This window comes from Ammodytes marinus (assembly GCF_949987685.1).
Source record: "Ammodytes marinus genome assembly, chromosome: 19".
Lineage (NCBI taxonomy): Eukaryota > Metazoa > Chordata > Actinopteri > Uranoscopiformes > Ammodytidae > Ammodytes > Ammodytes marinus.
Window position 1 is genome coordinate 15,549,669 of NC_137223.1, and position 22,486 is coordinate 15,572,154.

Genomic DNA, 22,486 nt, shown 5'->3' on the forward strand with positions numbered 1-22,486 from the left:
ACATTTACTCTTTTCATACAATATCTTTATCAAGAGTGCAATTTGATTAGAAAAACTCTAAACCATCTCTTCACCGCATGTTGATATGAAAGTCGAAGTTTCTAGCTTAAAAATCCTCCAACTGGAAACGACAGGCACCTTGTTTTTTTTTGTTTTTTTTATTTGTTTTTTTCTTTTTTTTCAGCTTCACACCTATTATATATATATACAACGGTTAGAGGCCATTATAACTGTATTCACACAGCAGAATAGAGGGAACTTTCATATTGCAACATCAGCCAGGTAAAAGGAGGATTTTACTCTCGAAAAGGCATGGAGAGAATACCCACTTGTGAAAGCAAGGTGAGCCCGCGAAGCGAACTTGTGCAATATCCGGATTAACTCACTTCCTCCATCCATCCATCCATCCACCCATCCATCAACATTCATGACTAAAAACACAGACCCAGTGTGGACTGTAGCTGGGATAAGTCTTTCTATCAAACCCTCATCTTCTTTCAGAAAGCAACATAGATCCATGTAGTGTATACAGTTTCCTAGTAACAGAACATGCTTTGGTACTAAAAACAAAAATCTCAATCTGTATTATTGTCTTGCAGATTTAAAAATATAGAGGCCACAATAAAAATCAACTGGAATTCATGAGCTAAATCAGAAGATAAATAATCAGATGGGACAGAAAGAAGGGTACAAATCTACAGGTGAAGCTCTATAGACTTTCAGCCCCAGACACAAACTGAGTAAAATCCCATTTCCACCCAAATTCATTAACACATAAAGGTCCTGAATGTCACGTTAATGGTCACTTACAGATTGAAAGTTTGAATCACACAGATATGTCCCTAAAACAATCTAAAAGCTATAAACAGCTATCTAAATCTGGATGGCTAAAATGGTACAGAAAACACGTCACACATATGCTAGATAAAAGTCTGACGACCTTGTAAATGCTGACAACTTCCAGTACGTCACATTTCCCACTGATGGATAATTGAACCTAAACTTGATTGTTTGGCAAAAACCTTGACTTAAACACTAGATCTGTTAACAAACAGTTATGTTCTCATCAAAACGCTTTCAATTCAGACCCAGCATTATTATTTATGTCGAGACAATCTAATCAAACTTCCTTTTACAACAGAACTATATGTGAGCCAGACATGATGGTCCTGGTCAATACTGTGACTCATACTGCCCATATAATGCATTAACCCCATTACTTCATGAGCGTGGGTTTATATTGAAAATTCAGTCCTCTGTGACATGTATTCATCAAAGACAGAAAATGCAAGAATTAACTTGAAAAAGTCATAGAAGGGATCAAATTCCAACTTTCTTTTTACATTAATTTTCCACCTGAACTGCTATACATGAGGCTGTTTGTCTTACTCCTTCCATCCATGACTTTGCCCTGAGCCCTTTCCAACTGAAAAACGACGGTTGTAAATATGAAATATGTGTTAAGTGCCTTTTTCAAAAACTCAATGTAATCTCATCGAGGTGAGTCCACTCTGCAGTTCTGTGTCTTCACAAAGATTGCACCAATCACTTTGCCGTTGGCCCCAGGATCTGTCCGTCAAAACTGGGCTTACACTGACCTAGAGGGCGGTGTGCGGCCTTCCCAGTACTTGTCATACGCTCTCTGAAACATGTCCCCGCAGCGCAGCCTGGCGTCCAGCCGGGAGCAGATGAGGAAGGAGCCGCCCATCTTGCGGTGAAGTGAGTAGGTCTCCTCCGGCGGCGGGGTGAGCCGGTGTTTGAGCATCACAGGGATGAGGTTGTGGATTCTCTCCGTGGTGGACTGGGAGCCAAACTCAAAGTCCCCTGTGGAGGCAAAGGCCTCGCCAAGGATCATCACCGCATCCACATGGGCACTTATCATTGCCTGGACACAGGGAGGGGAAAAACAACACTGTATACTTAGTCTCAGCTAATGACCATCCTGTACAGCAAAGAAATTCTCAAATTGTTACGCACATATTTGCACATTTCCCATGTGCAGCAAAACCAACAAAAAAACTGAGCCTAGGCTGTGTATAAACACCTAATATTTCTTTCAGCGCAGACACAGTACAGACAGGTAGCGGATTGTGAGGAAATATTCACTTATTTTGTCAAAAAGTTATTTTGACAACAAGCATCCTCCAGAATTACTGACTCTACCTTTGGGTGACATTTTTACCTTAATGACTAATCGAAAAACTTCCAAATCCGATCTTTCCTTAGCTGCTTATGTTGCTTTTATTGTTTTGAGTTTGTGTCACCACTAAATCCCATTAATCTTGGTTATTGCTTTCCCAGTGGCAAGGCATGGTTTGTGATGTAGAGCAGACAGACAGAGTGATAAAGAGATGTTTACCTTGGACTCATACCCAGTCAGGAACTTCATCTCAATGGATGCCTTCAGAACTCCCTCTCTGTCGCCCTCTGCAGCTGAGCGGATGAGCTACAGTCACAGAATGGGTTATGAATGTGAAAGACATACTAAGCAATATCCAGCGAACGTTTGGGGAATGTTTGTTTATGTCTATACTAACCATGGCAATATTTGACGCTCAGAGCGACTGTGCCCGGCCCGTTCCCCGAAACGTCAACCCATGACGTTCTGGCCGCGGTTATTATAAAGATAAACAGCTGCTGACACTGAGCCAGTTGTTTTAGATCTCCGTTAATGGAGCTGCGGCCTTGTGTAATGACCCTACTTTTTTCAGCATGCACACACGACGGACAGGTAGCAGAGGGTAAATAGATATTAGCTGCTTTCGACAAGAAGTGTTCTAGGTTACAATCGCTTGGTATACCTTTAAGGCCAAACAATGTATTTCTCTCTGCCACATATTATAATAACGTATACACACACAACTGTATAATTAGGGTATTTTCAAAAGTTCTGTATCAGTATCATATTCAAGTATGATTTATTTTTTAACTAGAACTATTACTTACTTACTTACTGCCCTTTATGCCTAGTGGCATGTAGGACAGCAACAAAGGATCTCCACTCCTGTCTGTTTTGGGCGAGCTTTTGGATAGAACTCCAGGTCTGCCTCATGGCTTTCAGTTCTTTCTCCGCTGTTCGACGCCAGGTCTCTTTGGGTCGTCCTCTCTTTCGAGTGCCTTCAGGTGTCCAGTGTAGGGCGGTTCTTGTAATGTAATCCTGTTCTTTTCGCATGATGTGTCCAATCCATCTCCACCGCCTTCTTGTAATAATGGTCTCTATACTTTCTTGGTTTAGAGATGGTGTTAGGCCAGAAGATACGTAAGATTATTCTGAGATTTCTTGTGTGGAATGCAGAGATCTTGGAAAGGTCTTTCTCCGTCATCCTCCAGCATTCAGAGCTGTATAATAAGGTGGAGAGAACACAGCTCTGGTATAACTTGAGCTTGGTGTTGATGCTGTACTTCGTGGACTTCCACACATTGTTGATCATTCTGAATGTGTTTCTTGCCTTATTGAGACGGCTTCTGATGTCATTGCCTGTTCCTCCATCATATCTTAAAGTGCTTCCCAGATATGAAAACTCTTCTGTTGTGGGTATATTTATTCCATTTATTTGTATAGGTGGAGGGTTTTGTGTGTTTAAGGTCATCACCTTTGTTTTCTTCAGGCTTATGTTCAGTCCTATTTGTTGTGCAAATCTGTTGACACGGGATGTTTTTTCTTGCATATGTTGGTGTGTATTAGCCTGGAAATCCAGACCCTGATATCTTGAACGATAGAGGGTCTGGCCACGATCAATAGTAATTTCCAACTCAAGGGGCAGCTCCTACTCGTGCATTTCAAATACGCAGTTGGATAGCACTACAACCAATCAGAGCGACGCACAAGGTCACGTAAGGCCCTTTCGTTTAGCGAACAGCTGTTAAACTGTTAAATTAAACGTTTGCCGTTGTCGGTCGGCAAAACAGAACATTCCACTTACTTGCTAATGAAAGATTTGAGTGCCGTCTTCCAAATCGTTAAGGGTCGAGGCCAAAGCAGTCTCAAACTCACACAACATATCCGCAGCCATCTTTGATGTTTACTATCACGGCTTCGACGTCGCATACACGTCACTGTCGTCATCCGGTTACGTCCTCCCCAGAGTACCATATAAAGGGCTCTGGCGTGCCCATATTAGATAGAACCAATTGAAACCATAGCCAGATTTCTGGTTTTCTTGATAAAGCTTCAACGGAGCGTGTCCAGACCAACACGCGCAGCAAATTTAATTTGCCAGCGCCTAGTGGCAGGTCTGGGAATGCCAGGCTAGGTGTGTATGGGAAACCAGTGCCAAGTCGTCTGCAAAGTCTAGGTCTTCAAGTGTTGTAAATAGTGTCCATCTGATGCCCCTAGGTTGATCTTCAGTTGTTCTTCGCATCACCCAGTCTATGACGATATTGAAGAGTAATGCGGACATCACGCATCCTTGCCTCACTCCAGTCTTGACTTCAAAAGTGTGGTTGCTGTTTCCTACTTGGCATGTGAAGTTGGTGTAAAAACCCTTTATGACGAGGATGATTTCTTGTGGAATCCCATACAAACGTAGAATTCGCCATAAACTGTCCCTGTGGATGCTGTCAAATGCTTTCTCGAAGTCTACAAAATTGATATACAGCTGTCTTTGCCATTCTGTGCACTGCTCTATGATGTTGCGCAGAGTGAAAATTTGGTCGGCACACCCTCTTCCTTTCCGAAACCCCGCTTGTTCTCTTCTGAGCTGCTTGTCTATTGCATCTGAAATTCTTTGTATGATGACTTTTGATAGTATTTTACTTGGAATTGACAAAAGGGTAATTCCACGCCAGTTGTCGCAGCTTTTTAGGGAACCTTTCTTGGGTATCTTTATGATTACACCCTTTGACCAGTCGTTTGGTATTGTTTTCCCCTCCCATATGGATGTGAAGAGTGGTTTGAGCAGTTTTGCAGAAAGTTCTGGATGTACTTTGAATAGTTCTGCATTCAGGTTGTCATGCCCGGGAGCTTTTCCATTTTTGAGTGATTTGATGGCTGAAACTATTTCTTTCTCTACTGGTGGTGCAGTGTTAACATCTAGGACAGTCTCAGGTTCCTGTATCTCTGCTTCTGCTGTTGGTGGGAGTCTGTTTAGGACCTCGCTGAAGTGTTCAGCCCACCTTGCGTCTACTTCTGCCTCTAATGTAAGAGTTCGCCCTTGTTTGTCAGTGATTGGTGTATCGGTAGTTCTATGGAACCTACCGCAGACTATTCTGGTGATTTTGTAGACCTTATCTTGCTCTCCCTTGTTTGCTGCTTCTTCTGCCTGATCTGCAAGACTGTTTATATAATTTCTCGTTTTCTCTTGCCATCCTCTTAACTGTTCTGTCGGTTTCCCTATATTGTAGCTTGTATTTATCTTTAATCCTTTCTGACTTGGCTTCCATTAATTTCTTTTTAAGGGCTCTCCTATCTGCTATGACTTTCCAGGTGTCTGCTGTAATCCACTCTTTTCTGTTCCTTTGTTTTATTCCCAGGCAGACTTCACTGCTATTGGAGTAAGCGGTTTTGATTTGTTCCCATTTCATGTTGGCATCATCAGGTCCTATTTGTGTGTTGTCACTTGAGTCTGCCAGAGCTTGGAATCTGTCTTTCAGCTGTAGTATGAAAGCGGCCTTTACTTTGGGGTTATGTAATTTCTCCACGTCAAAATGTTGCTGTCCTGTTATCTTCTTCTCTGCTCTCCTTAATTTTAGTTTAAGCACTGCTGTGACTAGGTGATGGTCGCTGCCGACATCAGCTCCTCTCCTGACTCTAACGTCCAAGAGTGATCGTCTCCAGTAGGCCTTTCACACCAAAATGAACCAAGAGTCAGTTCCAGGCTGGTGTTGGGGTCAGTTCAAAACTGGTTACAGCCTTATCCCAGTTATGAACCGGTTGGTTTCACATCGACCGGAGACAGCCATGGAGCCGGCAAGAGAGCAACGTCATGACGTCACTGTAAACGTGTGTGTATGTCGCCCGACGCCGCTGCTCTTGTGGCTAACGCTAAAGCTACCGCTAGCTTTAAGCACAACAACAGCGGCGAATACGTCTTATTTTTTACACGTGTTAGCTCTCGCTTTGCTTTCTTAACCAAACAGGACCCATACAGAGTATTCTCGCCGGTCAATTTGATCGCTACATTCGGTAATTATGTTATGTTTACGTCTCGTAGTAGCGGTGTTTTTAAACATGGCGGGCATGAGGTTTTAGTTGGTCTGGTTGGTCAGGATAATCCCTCCCCCGGCCGCTGGCGCAAGCAGTTCACTTCAAACCCTGCTCAATCCTGGGGTATGAGTTGAACCGGTTTTTACGGCCCGGAGCAGGCTTTCTGGCGGTGTGAAACCAAAACACTGGCTCTAACTCCGAACTAGCCCAGAACTAGCGCCGATTTTGCGGCGGTGTGAAAGGCCTACAGGTGCCGTTGATCATTAGGTGGTCTATCTGGTTCCTGTCTCTTCCATTAGGGGAACACCAGGTGAGTTTGTGGATGTTGCAATGTGGGAATAGGGTACCTCCGATGAAAAGGTTGTAAGTGGTACATACAGTCTCTCTCCATTTTCATTCATGATGCCGCAGCCCTCCCTCCCCATGGCCCTGTCGTAGTTTTTGTTATTGCTGCCTACTTTTGCATTTAAATCGCCCATTATTATCTTCATATCATGATGTGGAGTTTCTTCTAATTCTGCTTGAAGCTGATCATAGAATGTGTCCTTGGTTATTTCATCACTGTCATTGGTTGGTGCATAGCATTGGATGATTGTGATGTTAATGTGTTTCCCCCACAATCTGGCTTTCATGAGTCTGCTGTTTACAGGTTTCCATTCCATCAGACATTTCTCCATTCCTTTTTTAAGGATGATGGCTACCCCTTCATGATGTTGGTTGTCATCCCTTCCGGAGTACAGAACAGTCTCTCCTGTGTTGGTTTTGTGTCTGCCTGTTCCAGTCCACCTACTCTCACTTATTCCGAGAATCTGCAGGTTGTAATTTCTCATTTCTGCTGTTACTTGAGCGAGTTTACTTGTTTGGTACAAGGTTCGCACATTCCAGAATCCAATCCTGGTCTTGCATTTTGTGTTGAGGTCACCCACCTTTAAAATGTGATCTTTGTTTCCTATTGAGTTTCTCAAAAAGCATTTACAGCAAGAAATAACAACAAAGACAAGCAGCAGGGATGAGGCAGACTGGTCTCACCTCTATGTAGACATCTGTGAAATCCAGTTCAAATCCTCTCGTGGCTCCAAAGTCCAACAGCGCCACCTGGAGAAACACAATCAAAAGATCATCTTCACACTAATTTTCAACTTATTATATGTATATACAGTGAACATCCAATGATAATTGTTTGGTCATTTTTAGAACTCTTGAATCTTACTGCCTTATTAAATGCAGGAGCAGTTACCATGGTATTAAGCCTGCAGACAGACTCACCCTGTCGGTCTGTGGATCATAGAAGAAGTTGGACCAGTTTGGGTCTGTCTGCATGTACCTGAACTCAAACAGCTCCCTGAGGCATAAGTGCAAGATGTTCATACAGATCTGAAACAGAAACAACAATAGTAATGGATGTTATATTCAATTATATTCAAAAGGTGGAGTCAGAAATTCTGGAGAATGCTAGTTCGAATTATTCTATTGTCAAAATCTGTAAATAAAGCCACATGTTTCGCAACTTGTACGTACTGCGTGCGTGCAGAAACAAATATCCAGTGTTAATACACAGCTTTGACTCTGTAGACTGATATGTAAACAAAGGGTTTGTTGACAAGCGGGCCACACACAGTACGGGTAACGGATCATGAGGAGATATTCACTGATTTGGAGATTTTTTTTTAAATGTTTTTGTCAACAAATTTTCCAGAATCACTGACTCCAGCTTTAATGCTTGGCTGTGTACACAGTGAGGTTCACTGCACTGAGGTCAACTAAGACATCGGGAAATGTAATGGGAACGGGACTAGTTCTGTGTCTTCTTCATACATACAAATACAAACAGCTAGGCAGCTAAATATCTAGTGATACCATAATAGTATGTTGTGTGTGTCATCAGTACCTTGTTCTTGAGCTCCTGTGGGAGGCTATCGGCCTGGTCAAGGGGAAACCCAGGGACAAGCTCTGTGGTCAGAACACTTTTTCCGCTTAGTTCATCTATCACCTCTGGAACATAGAAGAAGGGTTGGTCCTTCAGTAGCTCCCTGTGTCAGACAGATAAACACATACAGAAGCACATTAATACAGGTGAAGTATGCAGGAAGTCCATATAAAGTATTGCATTTACATATATATAGTTGGCTGGCAGTTGTAGTTGTTCTGACCATGGACAAAAAGATGTCAATTGTATGAGGGAATGGAGTCTCATACAATTGACATCGGTCAATGTGCCGTGAAATCGGTCGTCGTAGATGTCGTCGGGCTTCTTTCAGTTGGAGCAACATCTACGACGACCGATTTCACGGCACACACCAAACAGATTTGTGTCCCCGCACCCTCCAGACTCTCCGACGGCGATTATCGGGCCGGTGTGTCCGGGCCTTAAGGTCTCCTTCCTTCCCTTTGTCCTGCTCATCAATGACCACAGAACAAAGGTTTTTCACACCTCCACACTCACACACTCGAAAGCTAATTCGCACCCAAATACCTGCACCTACAGACACACACACACACACACACTGTGTGCTTAGTTTTAGTGATCTTAGATGATTGTTGATTTTATTTACTTTCTGTTAATAAATTACATGCATTTTCTTTTTGTAACTGGAAGTTTCTGTCATTCATTTGTGTGAATATTTTGTGGTATATCAACCTCTATACGTCAAGAATTAATTTAACCTTCGTAATGCTCAATAATAATTGATTTATTATTAGATTTTATAGAGTGATAATTTAACTAGGTTTTACTAATATTGATTTATTTTAACTGATCACTAGACTTAATCAACATTAATTTCAAACCATTAATAAAACGAGACATTTTTGCTATTTAGCACTCCTAAGTGGAGAGCTGGTGCCCCTTGAACTTTAATAAATTATTAAGGTATTATTAATCTTCAGATAATTTCTAATAGCAAAATTAATCTGAATCACTTGTGACCGCTACATAAATGTTGCTTCCCTTGTGAGGAATTACTACATAAATGATGTTTCCACGTGAGACTCACCTGAATTTCTTTGAACATCTGGCTTCTCTTATATAATCACATTCTAGCGCCAGCTCCTTTCTCATGGCGTCTATCAGGTGCTCTGGAAACAGCCCTAATGAGAGACAGAGAACCAAAAGAAAGTCAATGTAAGCCGAGCCTTCACATGCCAATAAAATAACAGACACACACAAATAAACAGGTGGAGATAAAGATAGAGGGGGCATGCAGTGTTACGGGAGAGTGAAGACACAGTGAAGTTGTGCAAGGTGAGCGTGTTTGTGTTTGCATGCATGGCTGGGAGTTTCTCTGAGTGTGTGTACCTTCAGGCAGAGCATTGCTCATACTCAGCACCGTCATCAGGTTGTTGACATCGCTGTTGATACTCTGAGCCACACCGGGGTACTGAGGGACACATATACAGACATAGAGGAGGAAAACATGAAACACACACGTTTTGATTCATAAGATTATAAAACCAGGGAAAACATGTCACTGTAAAATATCATTTTAACAAGAAATCCAAATGACTATTGCAAAATATTATCTCTTCATGAGATTATAATAATATCCCTTAGCTTGAGTTATAACAGGCGAATCCTCTTTAAGCCCTAAAAGCATTTATTTCAAACGGTTAAGACATAAATTAGACAGATAATCACTGTAAAGGCATAAAAAAGCCTTGAGCTCAGTTTCGTTGTGGTTTCTCAAAGAGGGTTAGGGGAGGGTTAGGGTTATAAGTGTTTCTCTTAATAACACAAGAATGTAACATGTTCACACCCTACCTGTATTTTCATGGCCACCTCCCTGCCATCCTTCATCTTGGCCAGGTGAACTTGGCCTATGGACGCCGCTGCAAATGGACGCTCCTCAAACGACTCCAGCTTGTCTCTCCAGTTAGGACCCAAGTCACTGTTCAACGCTTTCTACAGACACACAGTTCATACTATTGCAACTCATATTCAACTTGAGACAAAACATTTGCAGTTTCCAATTTGATTTTTACACAAGCGGAGTTAAAAGTCCATTTACAAAAGGGTTGATAACAACCCTCAGACTGACTGCTGTGAGCAGCCCTTTGTTCTATAACAGGAAGAACTGATATTGTTGATCAACTTATTCTTTGAAGTACACAATAGCTCTTCCAGATTTCAAATTTGAGTTAATGTAAACAAATAAATACATAAAACTTACTGCCATTTGTTTTATTGGCATGAAGTCAGCGCTCTGTCTCACACGGTCAAAGATCTTGGCGAGTTGAGGGTTGATGAAAGCATCATCTGAAATTCAGACAAACATCACAGTTAATTTTAACTAGACAGAAATGGAGGTCTGGGGACCATACGAATCCAAATGTGTCATAATGCACACTTCCGATAACTCTAAACAAACAATACATTCACAATCATGTTGAAAATATCAATCCTTTAAGAACTCATCAAGCAACCACTTTTGTTGCTTAATTGATTGCTTATATGGCCAAGTCACTAAACATGACAGCTAAAGAAATGGTCTGAAGTAAAGAGCATTTTGATCCTGGTTTAATTAATATCAATGAGACTTTATTACAATCAAAGAGCTAATATTGTTTGATAGTTACAGATGACATTGACTGACATTGCTGATAAAGAATCAGAATAACAGTCTGTGTTATCAGCTTTAGAATAGTTTTTAGACCTCTTAAGGTTAAAACTATTTTGGACTAGTGCTAAACGGTACAATGGTTGGACTCACAATCATCCGGCCGCAGCTGAATTCCTGCCCTGGAGGAGAAATGTCAGCAGTGGCAGAGTGATTTACTCCAGTTAGGTTTTAGCACTCTCAGTTTACTATAACAATATAACCAATCTTAAGCACTAAACATCTTTTTCATCCTCTTTCTCTCTGCTGCAGCAGTGCTGTGAGTGTGTGTTATCCGTCTTTTGATTTAAGAATCGTCTTGTCACCACCTCAGAGATAGTGAGTAAAGTTGTGCCAGGTCTGCAAATAACCACACACAGTCGTGCACATAAGGTCAACCCTGTGCTGAAACCTGTTTAGCAAACAGAGGGCAGCCACTGTCCTCTCCCCTCCTACCACTGTGTTTGTAACTTATTACATTTACTAGACTGTACTGGCTGTGTAAAGTAACATGCTCTCACCTCAGTTTATGCATGCTAAAGGGTCAACAGCCAAGGTCAGGAAAGCCGGGACAACTAAACAGTGATAAACAAAATGACAGATGGATTTACTGCTGTTACCCGACCCGGCTCCACTAGCTCTGTGCCAGCATTTCTACTGCCGCTCGCCTTCATGTCTTTAGCTTCACAAAATACAAACACACTTACACAACATCTTATTCTCAGCTGCTGCTACCTGTACGTTTGTGTCCGTGTGCAGCGACAGGTCTAAGCCACTGTCACAACTCTGACAGATTGTGGAAAACAATCATAAGCTCTGTTTTTGTGTTGTCCATTACATAATATGAATTGTAAATTTGCCTTTGGCATTCTGGGACAAAACCAACAGCGATTAAAGATTAAAATACAATACATCAACCATGCCTCAAGGAATTATCCCTTCACTCTTCCGTCTTGCTCTATTTTTTCTTTAGCGTGCATGAGTGTTATTGTTGCACACCTTGAATGCTGAGCATCTGTCCCAGTTTTAATGCAGCTCCTCTGACTTTACACAGCGTTCTGACGATACGCTCAGCATTGGCCTCAGACAGGAAAGGGCTGGAGTCCAGGACGCCTTTCTTACTATCTGTAGAAGCAAAAAGAAAAGTATTGGATTGTGGTTTCACAGAAAATGGGTTCTTGTTCCACGCAACCTCCTTTTACCCCAACATTTAATCTGCATGTGTAAATTAACTAAGTAATAATGTTGTTGTATTTACAGGTGAAACAGTCATTTTGACATTGATCAGAATCAATAGTTTAAGGTTGAAGTTTTAATACAATATGTGCACGAATTTGTGTACACACCACAGCATATGTGTGTATGTGTGTCAGAAGGTCGTCAGGCAGTGTTCAGAGCTGGGATTAACACACACACAGATAAACTCCCACAAACCAGATGCACAATTGCCACAGATTTACGGCCGTGCGTTGCTTCAGCTTAGCTCCGTTTTAGGATTAGCAGGGTCACGGTGCAGTGCAGAAATGTCTGTTTACAGAAGCTGGCAGGTTGGCGAGGGAGGCTAAAAAAAGTTTGAAGCATGCAACAACATGCATTCAGGACTGGAGCTTGTTACCTTTTACAGTGGTGTTATTCGACAGGAACGTAGTTGCAAGTTGCAACATCCCGGTATGTTCTTAGAATAAGCCAAAGACAAATAGAAACAGCCATACCTGTCCTTACAGGCACACATGTCTCAGATGTGGCCTTTATAATTACATAATTAGATTATTTTTTATTTTTTTTCTGAATGCAATCAGAGTTGTTAGTGAGCCTAGTTGTTAGAAAGCATTACCTTCTGAATTACCATTGGTTCGCATTGTCTTCTTGGCAACTTCTGCCAGTGCGCCAAAACCCAAACCTACAGCCAGACCTGGTGGAATAGGAGAAACAGACAGAACACACTCATGAATTTGGACCGGTTTCATATACAGTACACTAATGTCACAGAACAATGTTGTAAAATTGTGTAAGACAGGGAACTGTCATACAAAATGTCAGTCATACAGTGTTGACAAGTGTATATTTATTGTCAATGGCACTATCAACATGAATATTTTACCAGTGTCTATAAACAAACTGACTGAAAGTGATTTCAATTCAAATGACCCAGGCAGCAGAGCGTATGAAACTAACAAACAAACAAATTGTCAGAAAAGCTCTTTGATCTACCCAGCAGTGAGCAAAGACAGAACAGATGCATTTCTGCCAACCTAACAGAGCACACTGATGAACTCATAATATTAACAATTGACCATAATACTGCATCCTCTGATTTTTTTCTTTTTGCAGATAATACAAAGAAAAAGTGAGCCTGCATGAGGTAGGGGTCTGTCTGTGAGCGAGTTCTCCCCAGCCTGGTGTCTGACTTACATAACAGGGCATTACATAATCACTTAGTCAGCATTCTGTGAAGCGTAAAAAAAATCTGAGATAAAACATTGAGCGGTCAAATCAGGACAATCTGCGCTTCAGTTGATTGTATACCAAGCAATTCAATAAGTTGACCAAGCAATTCATGATCGGTCAAAAACCTGTCATCACGTCTTTTGTTGAAGACAAGATGGACTGGAGGGAATAAAGATGTGTACCGCAATTTTGCTGAGAAAAGATTTTAAGCTTTTGTACCGTGTTATCTTACTCTCTTCATCTCGTTTTTATTTTTTCTTCTTACTTCAGTGGGGATTTTAAATACATAGCAGCAAATTTAAACTTGAACACATACAATCACTTAGATAGCACACCCCAATATGAAGATTTCTGTATGACCTCAATTTGTTCAACTCCCGGCCAAACACATTTGACACATTTTCTGCCAGAGCAAGCACAAGTGTCTGTCAATCATTTAAGGTGCAATGTGTTTACAGACCGACTGCTACATGCCACTACTTACAAGCTTTAAAAACATGATTCCTGTGTCTTCATTTGGTAATTAGAAGCTAAACAACTCTAAAATGTCTAGCCCTGTTTCCTCACATGCCTCGGCTAAGCATTTCTAGGTAGTGATATTCATGGCAACAGCAAAGGAGGCTACCGAGCTAAGGTTGCTATAATCGCTGTTTAAAAAATAAATAAATGGGAACAGATAAATTAAACTATGAATCACTTTGCTGCTTGTTCGCAACATAAACTGCCTGAAAGCGTTTGGATCTCCACTAGCATCAGTGATGAATGCATAAGCAGCTGAAAAAGTAGAAAAAAAGGATTATAATATCTTGTATAACTTTGTCATGTTGTTGCAGGACAAGTGAAGGACAGACCAAGGCCACATTGGCTCAAGCCCAGCCCCTCCCCTCCCTTCCCCGACACCTTCTCAATGTTACCACTGTCAACATGCTGAATCAACGGCTCTGCCTTTTTGCGTCTCACTGTAGCCTGTATAAGTCTAGCCGCTTAAATTCTTTTGTTATGGCAGTCTAATCCGCTTCTAGTTTTCAGTCCAACTTAATGCCACCTGTTCTCTTATCCATCATCCAAGGGAAGCTTCAATTTCTGTCATGTCAAAACTCAGCAGAGAATAGCTGTGAGCTTTTCACTACGCTCGTGTGAACTTTACTGCCTTTGAAACGCCTTATCGGTGAAAAAACATCCCGTCAAGATTAAATGACTTTGACACACAACAAGCACCACATTTCTGTACCTGACTATATCTTGCTAACATGTCTATAGTATATAACATTCATAATTATTTTCAGTGCTGGTCGACATAAAGACGACCAAAAGGAAATCACAAAATGCAACCCAACCTTTCAGCAATGTTTACAATTGCTACAATTTTGGGATTTCTTACCCTATGAAGTGTTGTTGTATATTTAAAAAATATTAATTTCTCTCTCATTCCTTTTTAGACTCAGTTTAATATTGGACTGGCAGTAATGCTTGTGTTGGAATATGTCATAGCAAAAATAGTCTGAGAGATCAGGTAACAAGGTCAAACAGTAGATTTAACACACAACAATCAACAGTGGAAACTCACTCACAGTACAATCACCAATATCTAGATTGCTGCTGTACTTTGTAAAGCTGACTATCAAGGAGTGTTTTTATCTGGACACTAATAAGAGGTAAATACATTTGACCTAATTTCTACACGTGTTTGTTTATGTGCAAATTCAGGATCTGACACTATTGTTAGTTACATGCTTGTATGTTATACTTCTCGTATTTCCTTTAACCCTTTGTTGGCATGTCTGTACATACTGTTCATATATTCAGTGCTGTTGTGTCAAAGTAAATCACTGTATCCACTTTGAGAAGTACACTGACATAACACCACCAGCTGCCATAAACCCATTGACCCCAGCTCATGAAGGGGTTGGCAGGTAAGAGTTAAACCACCCAATTTCAAGTCAGATTTCTAAGACAAATTATTATTATTTTTAACTTTGTGATATTGTGTAGCTGACCAAACGAGAAACCACGTAATCATTAATTATCTCTTGAGTTCTCTGTCTAATCACGCGCCGGCGCGTGCGCGCATATCTTTGTTAATATCTTCCTGAAGATATGGCTGAAAAATAAGATGAAAACATCATCTCAAACTAGAGGTCCTCCTGTTTCCAGGGAATGTTCTTGTGATACTGTCAGTCCCTTACAGGCTTAGAAAACACTGTGAGAAGCAAGACCCAGAAGCTCCCCAGCTACCACTTAGCTTGTAAATAGTGCATAGAGTATATACATAGTGTGAAAGTAGTTTGTTATTATTGTTTTTATATTTACTTAATAGTTTGTTTGAAAAATGTTTTGTGATGCTTCCTCTTTTATTAGTGTACATCCCATGAATCATCATATGTGGTTCAAAGTCTTCATTCAGTCTAATTTTCTAATGTTTTTTGAAAGTAGAGACAACATTTCTACCAAAAAGCGTCTGGAGTGGACCAAATTTTATATTAGTCATGTTTTGTGCACTCCCCTAATGTGTTTTGGAAAATTTCCACTGCATTCTTGAAGCTAAGGCTTAGGAGAAGCAATTTCAAGAGCCAAAACAACTCAACAGGATGACTAAAGGTTCTTCTTTCACACAAATTTCCAAGTTTTTCAAAAATCGCAATACATTTTTCAGCATTTAAGCCAATCATTTATATACACAATGGTCTAGGACATAAGTAGACCCCAGAAAACAAAGGTCTAATGTGTTCTGAACATTTCCATATAAAACACTTTGGTATAATTTATCTTCTTGCACATTTGAAATAGGTATTTATAGAAGTATGTAAAATCGGAGAAAATACCCCTAGACCTCAGAGGGTTTTAAGTTTCATCATTTATACTAGAATGAGAAATTCAAAAAAGCTTTGTTTTACTGACTTCTGCTGAGAGGCTACATACTCTGTGTAAATTGTATTAATAAACAGAAAAAGGTGTGCACACAGACCAACTGATTTAGTCAGTCAAACGGTCAATCAGCTTCAGACAGAGAAACAAAGAGTTGTAGTACTGTACCTCCGAAGTTGGCCAGTCTGCCGAGCCGAGTCACTGGAACTTTCCGCTCTCTGGCTCTCTCGCTCAACTAAAGAAGACAGACACCTTTTGTATTAAAATGTATGAACGTGTGTATGGATAGGAACATGCTTCTTTCAATGTCTATGTGTGTTTTTGTTTTACAAATAGGAACAGAGGAGCAGGAATTACCATCTGTTTGTGTGGTGGTTTGATGTCAGCCCTCTTGCCCTGTCTTGCTTTCTCTATGTCTTCGGCCGTCAGCCCTCCGACTGTGGTGGGGTCCTGGTGGTAGCTCCTGAGCCGAATGACCTGATGCCTATTGTATAGCTGTCCCCAGAAATGCCTGTTCAGATGGTGGTTGTAGAGATGATGATTTCCAATGACATGCCTGCCACGGCCAAACACAAAGTAATCACCTTTATCCTCCAAACAAAACCATCTATACCTGGTGTCATGGTGGTAAGATCTTGTCTGTCCACTGAACTGTTTGCTAGGATCTTTGTATCCCTCAAACAACGACGATTTCCCGCCGACATGGCTAGCGCCCGCTGCTCCTGTGTCGAAATGGCTTCCTGCGTGATCGGATGTAAAGTCCTCGCCTTCTTCCCTGAACTCTGAGGCTGTGAATGCACTCTCATCCTGAGGAAAGTCAAATTCAGACTCTGCTGAAGTGGTCTGCTGCTGGCCAGACATCTCCTGGACAGGAAACATACATACAGTTTCAAAAACTCAAAAATATACCCATAGTACTCTTTTGATATTAAATGCAAAACAACACTGCAAACTGTTAACACATACACCGACACTCACCTCTATTTTCATCATAGCGGCAGAGAGGCTTTGCTCAGCAGCCGATTGGACATTCTGCACTGCAGCACCAAGTCCCGGTATTCCTGTTTTTTTTAAATAACAAAAATATTATTCGCTTGATTAGCACTACAGGACACTATAAACTCACCATACAGCAACATTTGCATAGTTATTGATTGCCCATTATTAGTGATGAGTTTAAAAAAAAAGAGAAAAAAAAATACATTTAGAGACATAATCTAAATGTATGTTTGACTAAAGAATGTCGACCAGGAAATACTTTGAGTGTAAATTTTGTATTACCATTTCTGTATGTATCGCTATGGGCTTCGGCAACCCCAAGTATATAGTGTGAAATTTTATTTTATTGCCATTTATTTATCGAAAAAATGTTGTAAAGTACAACCAACAATCAAAAAAATATAACTGAATTATCGGGTCTGATAAACAGCTTTCTAGCTTGTTTTGCTAACCAAAGGGGTGACGCTAGCCACAGGTTAATGTATTGTATAAAAGCTAGCAGGTTAGCTAACCAAATAGTTTTAATGGTGTTACCGCTAGTACGTTTTAATGTAACCTTTTCTAGGTAAATAATTGTTTTTGTATCAACTTCAATATATAGGGAACAAAAATAAATACTATTTAAAAAACTGTTAGCATTTTTGCTAACATGACTTTCAAAACAATGTGTAAAGCTAATCACAGTCTCTGGAGTAAGCTAAAGGTTTCAAACACTGGGAATGCCAACAAGGACATTTTTACGGTAGCTCACTTTTACCTACTTCATTTGAGCATTTGTCAAAAGTAAAGACACAAACAAGTTTGTTGAAATTACCTGTTCCACTGCGAAGGGTGCTGCTCTGAGTCTCCACCACTGCCTGGCTCAACTTAGCCAAGCCTCGCATCAGTAACATCATATCACCCGCCATGATGGACTACTGAGACACACAGAGAGGAGAAGAAAAGAAAAATGCAGGGTGAATATCACCGTTATTAATGCTGCATCCCATACATAATCAGCTGGTCGGTAAGGAGGAGGGACAAAGACAAACAGATGGACAATAAGTCAAGTAAAACAAGAAATGTATAATGTCGTCAACACACATTCTGCTGCCAAACAGAGACACACTCACAAACACACACAGCTGTCACATCTCGAGATGACTTTAATACTTTGTCTAAAAATATCCACGGCCAATGCAATCCCACTGTGAGCACCACGCACACACAGGAAGAGGAAAGGGGAATGCCGTGCATGCATTTACGCTGCAAAGATATGTGTATGTGGTCCAGAACTGGATCTTAAATGTCACTGGAAACTGGGAGAGAGGGAAGGGGGGTAGAGTTGAGTTGCTGGCTGTTGCCTGTTCCAGCTATTTTGTGCATGAGCCAATGTAGCGCACGTGTTTGGTTTACAGTATGTTCAAGGTTTCAAGGTTTCTGGTCCGACTTTACCGCTCCCTATTTCTAATCCTGCAACAGATACAGAGAGATAGGTTTCTAATTATAAAAGGCCTATCCCAAAGTATTACACAGTTTATTTCCAGGAATCCATTTGGTGCAGCTGAGTTGGCTCGCATTCAGTAAAACAGGGATTCAAAGTTGTGAACAAACTCAAGGTCCGTTAAGAACACAGATATTAAAAAAAGGTCAATTTGCCGCTCTCATCTCTCCGAAGCTTATCTAGACGACAGCGCTACCACTGTATTCCTCTCGGCTAGAAGCTGCAGGATGTGTGTGTGTTTGTTTTTCAGTGTGTTACAGGTGCTCCTCTATGGGTGTGACAACGTGCTTCAACACAGGGATCCGGGCCAATGGAAAAAAGTTGTTGCTGAAAGAGTCGAAGCAAAACGCGAGTATGCCGCTGCCACACACAAACACACACACAGAGAGTCGGTAAATGGGTCATCCGTCCTCGATAGGGCTGCTCTATGATTTCAGACTGTGGACTGATGACCAGGGGTGGATCATTAGCCTGAGAAAAATAAAAACAAATATTACCAGTACTGAATTGTATGTTTTAATAATAATTATTGTTTTGATTTCTTTCTTTTTCATACATTTACCCCAGGATGAATAATTATTGTATTAACCCTCAGTAACATAAACAAATCCCACACTTCCTCTGCAGCTTAATTCATCTTAATTTATATCCAAAGGTCTTAACATCTCTCAGGTTGTGCTCTCCAACTACAGGTACAAGTAGCCTCTGGTAAGAGAAAAAAGTTGATTATGACATCTATGAAGAGAGAAATGCAGGGCAGCTCTTCTTCTCTGACATGATTGCCCAAGCAATAATAATGCTTGTGTCATATTTGCTACTGTTGACAGACTGACAAAGCACCGGAGCGCCTAAAGGTCTGTATTGTCCTTGTGTCCACATAAAAAGCATTAAACCTTAAAACCAATTTTTATTGTGTGACATAAAGGGCATGTCACAATTTGTTTTGCAACTCAAGCCATCTCAAGACAGTACACCCTGTCTCTTTGTAACATATAGCAACAATTGACTTCCATATTCTATTTTAGATTTTTAAACTTACTTTACTTTGTTTTAATTTTTTTTAATGTGTTTATTTATGTGGTTTTATATTGACTTTTTATATGTGTTCCTATCATATAGCAAATGCCTTTCTGTGTTGTTTGTTGTTGAAAGAAACCCTGTGTAAAGGTTGACACACACACACACACACACACACACACAGTAGCGTGTATGAAGTATGAACTTCAGTAATACTGCAGGTATCAACATGTTGCAAATATCAATCAGAGGTCTTAAAAGTTGGTTCCTCCTACTTTATTACACTAACAATCTTCTAACGATCTTCTACAATGCTGGGAATTTAGAGAGGAAGTTTGTGCTGCGTCAAAATACATGTCATAATGGAAAGTATTGAATCTTGTACTGCACGCACAGCTACAAAAACATACTTGACATACTTTCTGCAACATTCAGAGTTCTGAACACTGATTGAATAGGTAGGAGTTACTTTTTGTTTTGCTAAATGTAATCTATTGAGCAACTTCACATTTGTCAATGTGGGTGTGTGTTGCGTATTCAAGCTGCTGCATTCTTCGATTGCAACAGTTCTGCCAAGTCCACTGTCAGGAACAGAGGACTACATGCATATTATGATATATATATATATATATATATATATATATATATATATATATATATATATATATATATATACACAAATCACCTGAATGTAACATGGAGAGCAGAACTTAAAGGTCAGTTTGGATGCAAGGGGGCAAGAGGTCAGTATTTGTGAAAGCACACTTTACGCATGGTATTGGATGGTGCACACACACACACATTTGCACACACTCACACATAACCTCTAAGCCTCAGTTGTTGTGTGGTGATTTGTCTCCAAAGGCTGTTGACTCACTCACTGCTATGAAAATAGCCAGACATGGCAGCCTGAGTGTGTGTCTATATCTAAATGCTGTCGAGTATGATCACGGTTTACTGACAGCCTCTGTCTCTGCCCCAAACTACTCATTCTGAGCCAAGACTGGGAAATGCTTCCACTATTACTGTGCAGTGGTGAGCCACCATGTCAACACAACTAGCAGGAGAAACATGAAGACAATCACGTTCCCTGCAATACTGTAAAACAGACAGTCTGTGATTTATTTAATAGATAACCCAATTAAAAACACTTCTCGCTATAAAACCTGAACCAAAGGCCAGACAATAACTGTGCCTTCAATCTCAAAATCATTGTTTATAGTTTGAATAATAGCATCACTATTTCTAAGTGTGCCAAATAACATGAAGCATTAATAACTGTGCTTCTGCTGTGGAAGCACAATACTGTCACTGACTGGTGAATTTATATTAATCGCATTGCTGCCTGTTAGCACTTTAATAGAAAAACAAACTAATAATAGTGTCAGTGAAAACAGTTTCTTGCCCTACTTTAATTTGTTTGCCAAAAAGTCATTGACAATGGGAAAATGTTAAAAATACAAACTTGTCAGAGCTAAGACAAACAATGTAAAGGACACATTGGTGCAACACATGTGTCTCTATGTCACATTATGTGCCTGCAGCAATTTCATGTCACTTAATAGTAGCCCCTAATTCACAACCATACTGATACAGCTGAATACAGTTACTGCCATTAGTTTATTTCAACACACTTTGTACACACATCACATGCAAGGTATGTGCACAAATGTGCAATAGAGATGTTCACAATAATAACAGTGATACTCTACAGGCATACACAATGTAAAAGTTGCACACTATTTTGTACACTTTGTATAAGGCCTAACTGAATGAAATTAAGTTATTAAAAATAACATGGATATTTGACATTCATTTATGACACAAGGTCAAACAAATGTTTCCAGTAGTTCATGGAGTTACACTTTTAAGCATAGTCTATGGGCCTTTCAGACATTCACTTTTTTTGTACAGGCATTGCTTTACTGCAGTTTCACTTCGCTTTATTACAGCTTTGCATCATGAACCCGTCAGACTAACAACACCCTTCTAAAATCCTCGTGGGCGTGAGGCCATGCACGAGACACAACAAAAACAATAAAAGAAAATATTCTGCGGAATATTAAAAAGTATTTCAAAGCTTCTGCAAACGAGGCTGGAAACCAAAATAGCCGCGTGCGTTCGGATAAATAATTTCTAGGTAGTTTAATAAATCCGTGCAACGCTGGTAGGTCGGTAAAGTTTGTAGTAACAGAGCGGCCATGGACGGTGGAGGGCGTTAGCAACACGGGGCAGAGGATTTGACAGTTTGAGGTCGAAGCGACTGTGCACGCGACTCTAACAGGACTGACGACAAAACATAATAATACCATTATTATATCGAATGTTTATTATCTACTACGTTAGTATGTAGCATTAAAATACTCACCAGCAGCTCTCGTGCGACGCCCCCTCTCGTTTCTTTCTCCAACTGTGTCAGACGAGGTCAACGACGAGGACGAGTCAAACTCTTTATGTATTAAAGGTATAGCAGCACGTTTATAACAGTCCGTGTTTAGCAGTACATTCACGAGGGGGGGGGGGGGGGGGGGTGTGGTGGTTGCAGGTTGTTCGCCTGTCGCCCTCCTCCCGCTGATGCCACTGCTGGCTGGCAGAGCTTAATTCAGTTTCTCTCTCTCTCTCTCTTCCTCCACGAGGTCAAACCTTATTTACCAACTTCACCTCCATGAGCCAGAGCCGCCCATTGACGCAACCCACTCCCGAGTGTTCAGAGAAATCTCTTTTATACACAGTCTATGAGATAAACACTCCCCGCACAGTATCCTACGTTAAGACTTTATGGAAGCACATGCATTTTTATTTCCTGTGTTACCCCTCTGGAATCATTTATCTTCCTACAAATATAGTCCGACCTAATTTCAGGCAGTACCGTCTCTTCACACAAACATACACGACTCTGCTTAACTCGTTCTATGCAAGGCTTTGCTTCTCCCTCCC

At 40.7% G+C, this 22,486-nt stretch overlaps 1 protein-coding gene across 5 annotated transcripts; it reads right to left on the reverse strand.

Annotated features, from left to right (window-relative positions):
* Positions 1-41: 41 nt before the first annotated feature.
* Positions 42-22,418, reverse strand: coq8aa (coenzyme Q8A-a). Of its 5 annotated transcripts, none has more exons than XM_080047730.1 (18): positions 21,918-22,418; positions 18,294-19,003; positions 17,864-17,966; positions 17,029-17,111; positions 16,664-16,914; positions 16,408-16,561; positions 16,219-16,285; positions 12,572-12,649; positions 11,737-11,862; positions 10,312-10,397; positions 9,903-10,043; positions 9,441-9,522; positions 9,139-9,232; positions 8,034-8,175; positions 7,412-7,519; positions 7,175-7,240; positions 2,360-2,446; positions 42-1,885 (listed from the first exon to the last, which is right to left on the reverse strand). In XM_080047730.1, exons 3-18 carry the CDS (start codon positions 17,955-17,957, stop codon positions 1,589-1,591), a joined length of 1,956 nt encoding a protein of 651 aa, XP_079903856.1. In that variant the 5' UTR covers positions 17,958-17,966; positions 18,294-19,003; positions 21,918-22,418; the 3' UTR covers positions 42-1,588. The 5 variants fall into 5 exon arrangements, with proteins under 5 accessions (XP_079903856.1, XP_079903854.1, XP_079903855.1 ...); XM_080047728.1 differs by having other exon boundaries at positions 18,202-19,003; XM_080047729.1 differs by lacking the exon at positions 18,294-19,003 and having other exon boundaries at positions 17,864-17,963.
* Positions 22,419-22,486: the final 68 nt, after the last annotated feature.

Bases quoted from the DNA above. Each gene is read 5' to 3' on its own strand.
- coq8aa (XM_080047729.1), bottom strand. From the start codon at position 17,957: ATGGCGGGTGATATGATGTTACTGATGCGAGGCTTGGCTAAGTTGAGC. The intron at 8,176-9,138 runs GTGAGTCTCACG...TGTCTGACACAG, and splicing joins AGATGTTCAAAGAAATTCAG to GGAGCTACTGAAGGACCAAC. The intron at 7,520-8,033 runs GTACTGATGACA...TTTCTGTTTCAG, and splicing joins CACAGGAGCTCAAGAACAAG to ATCTGTATGAACATCTTGCA.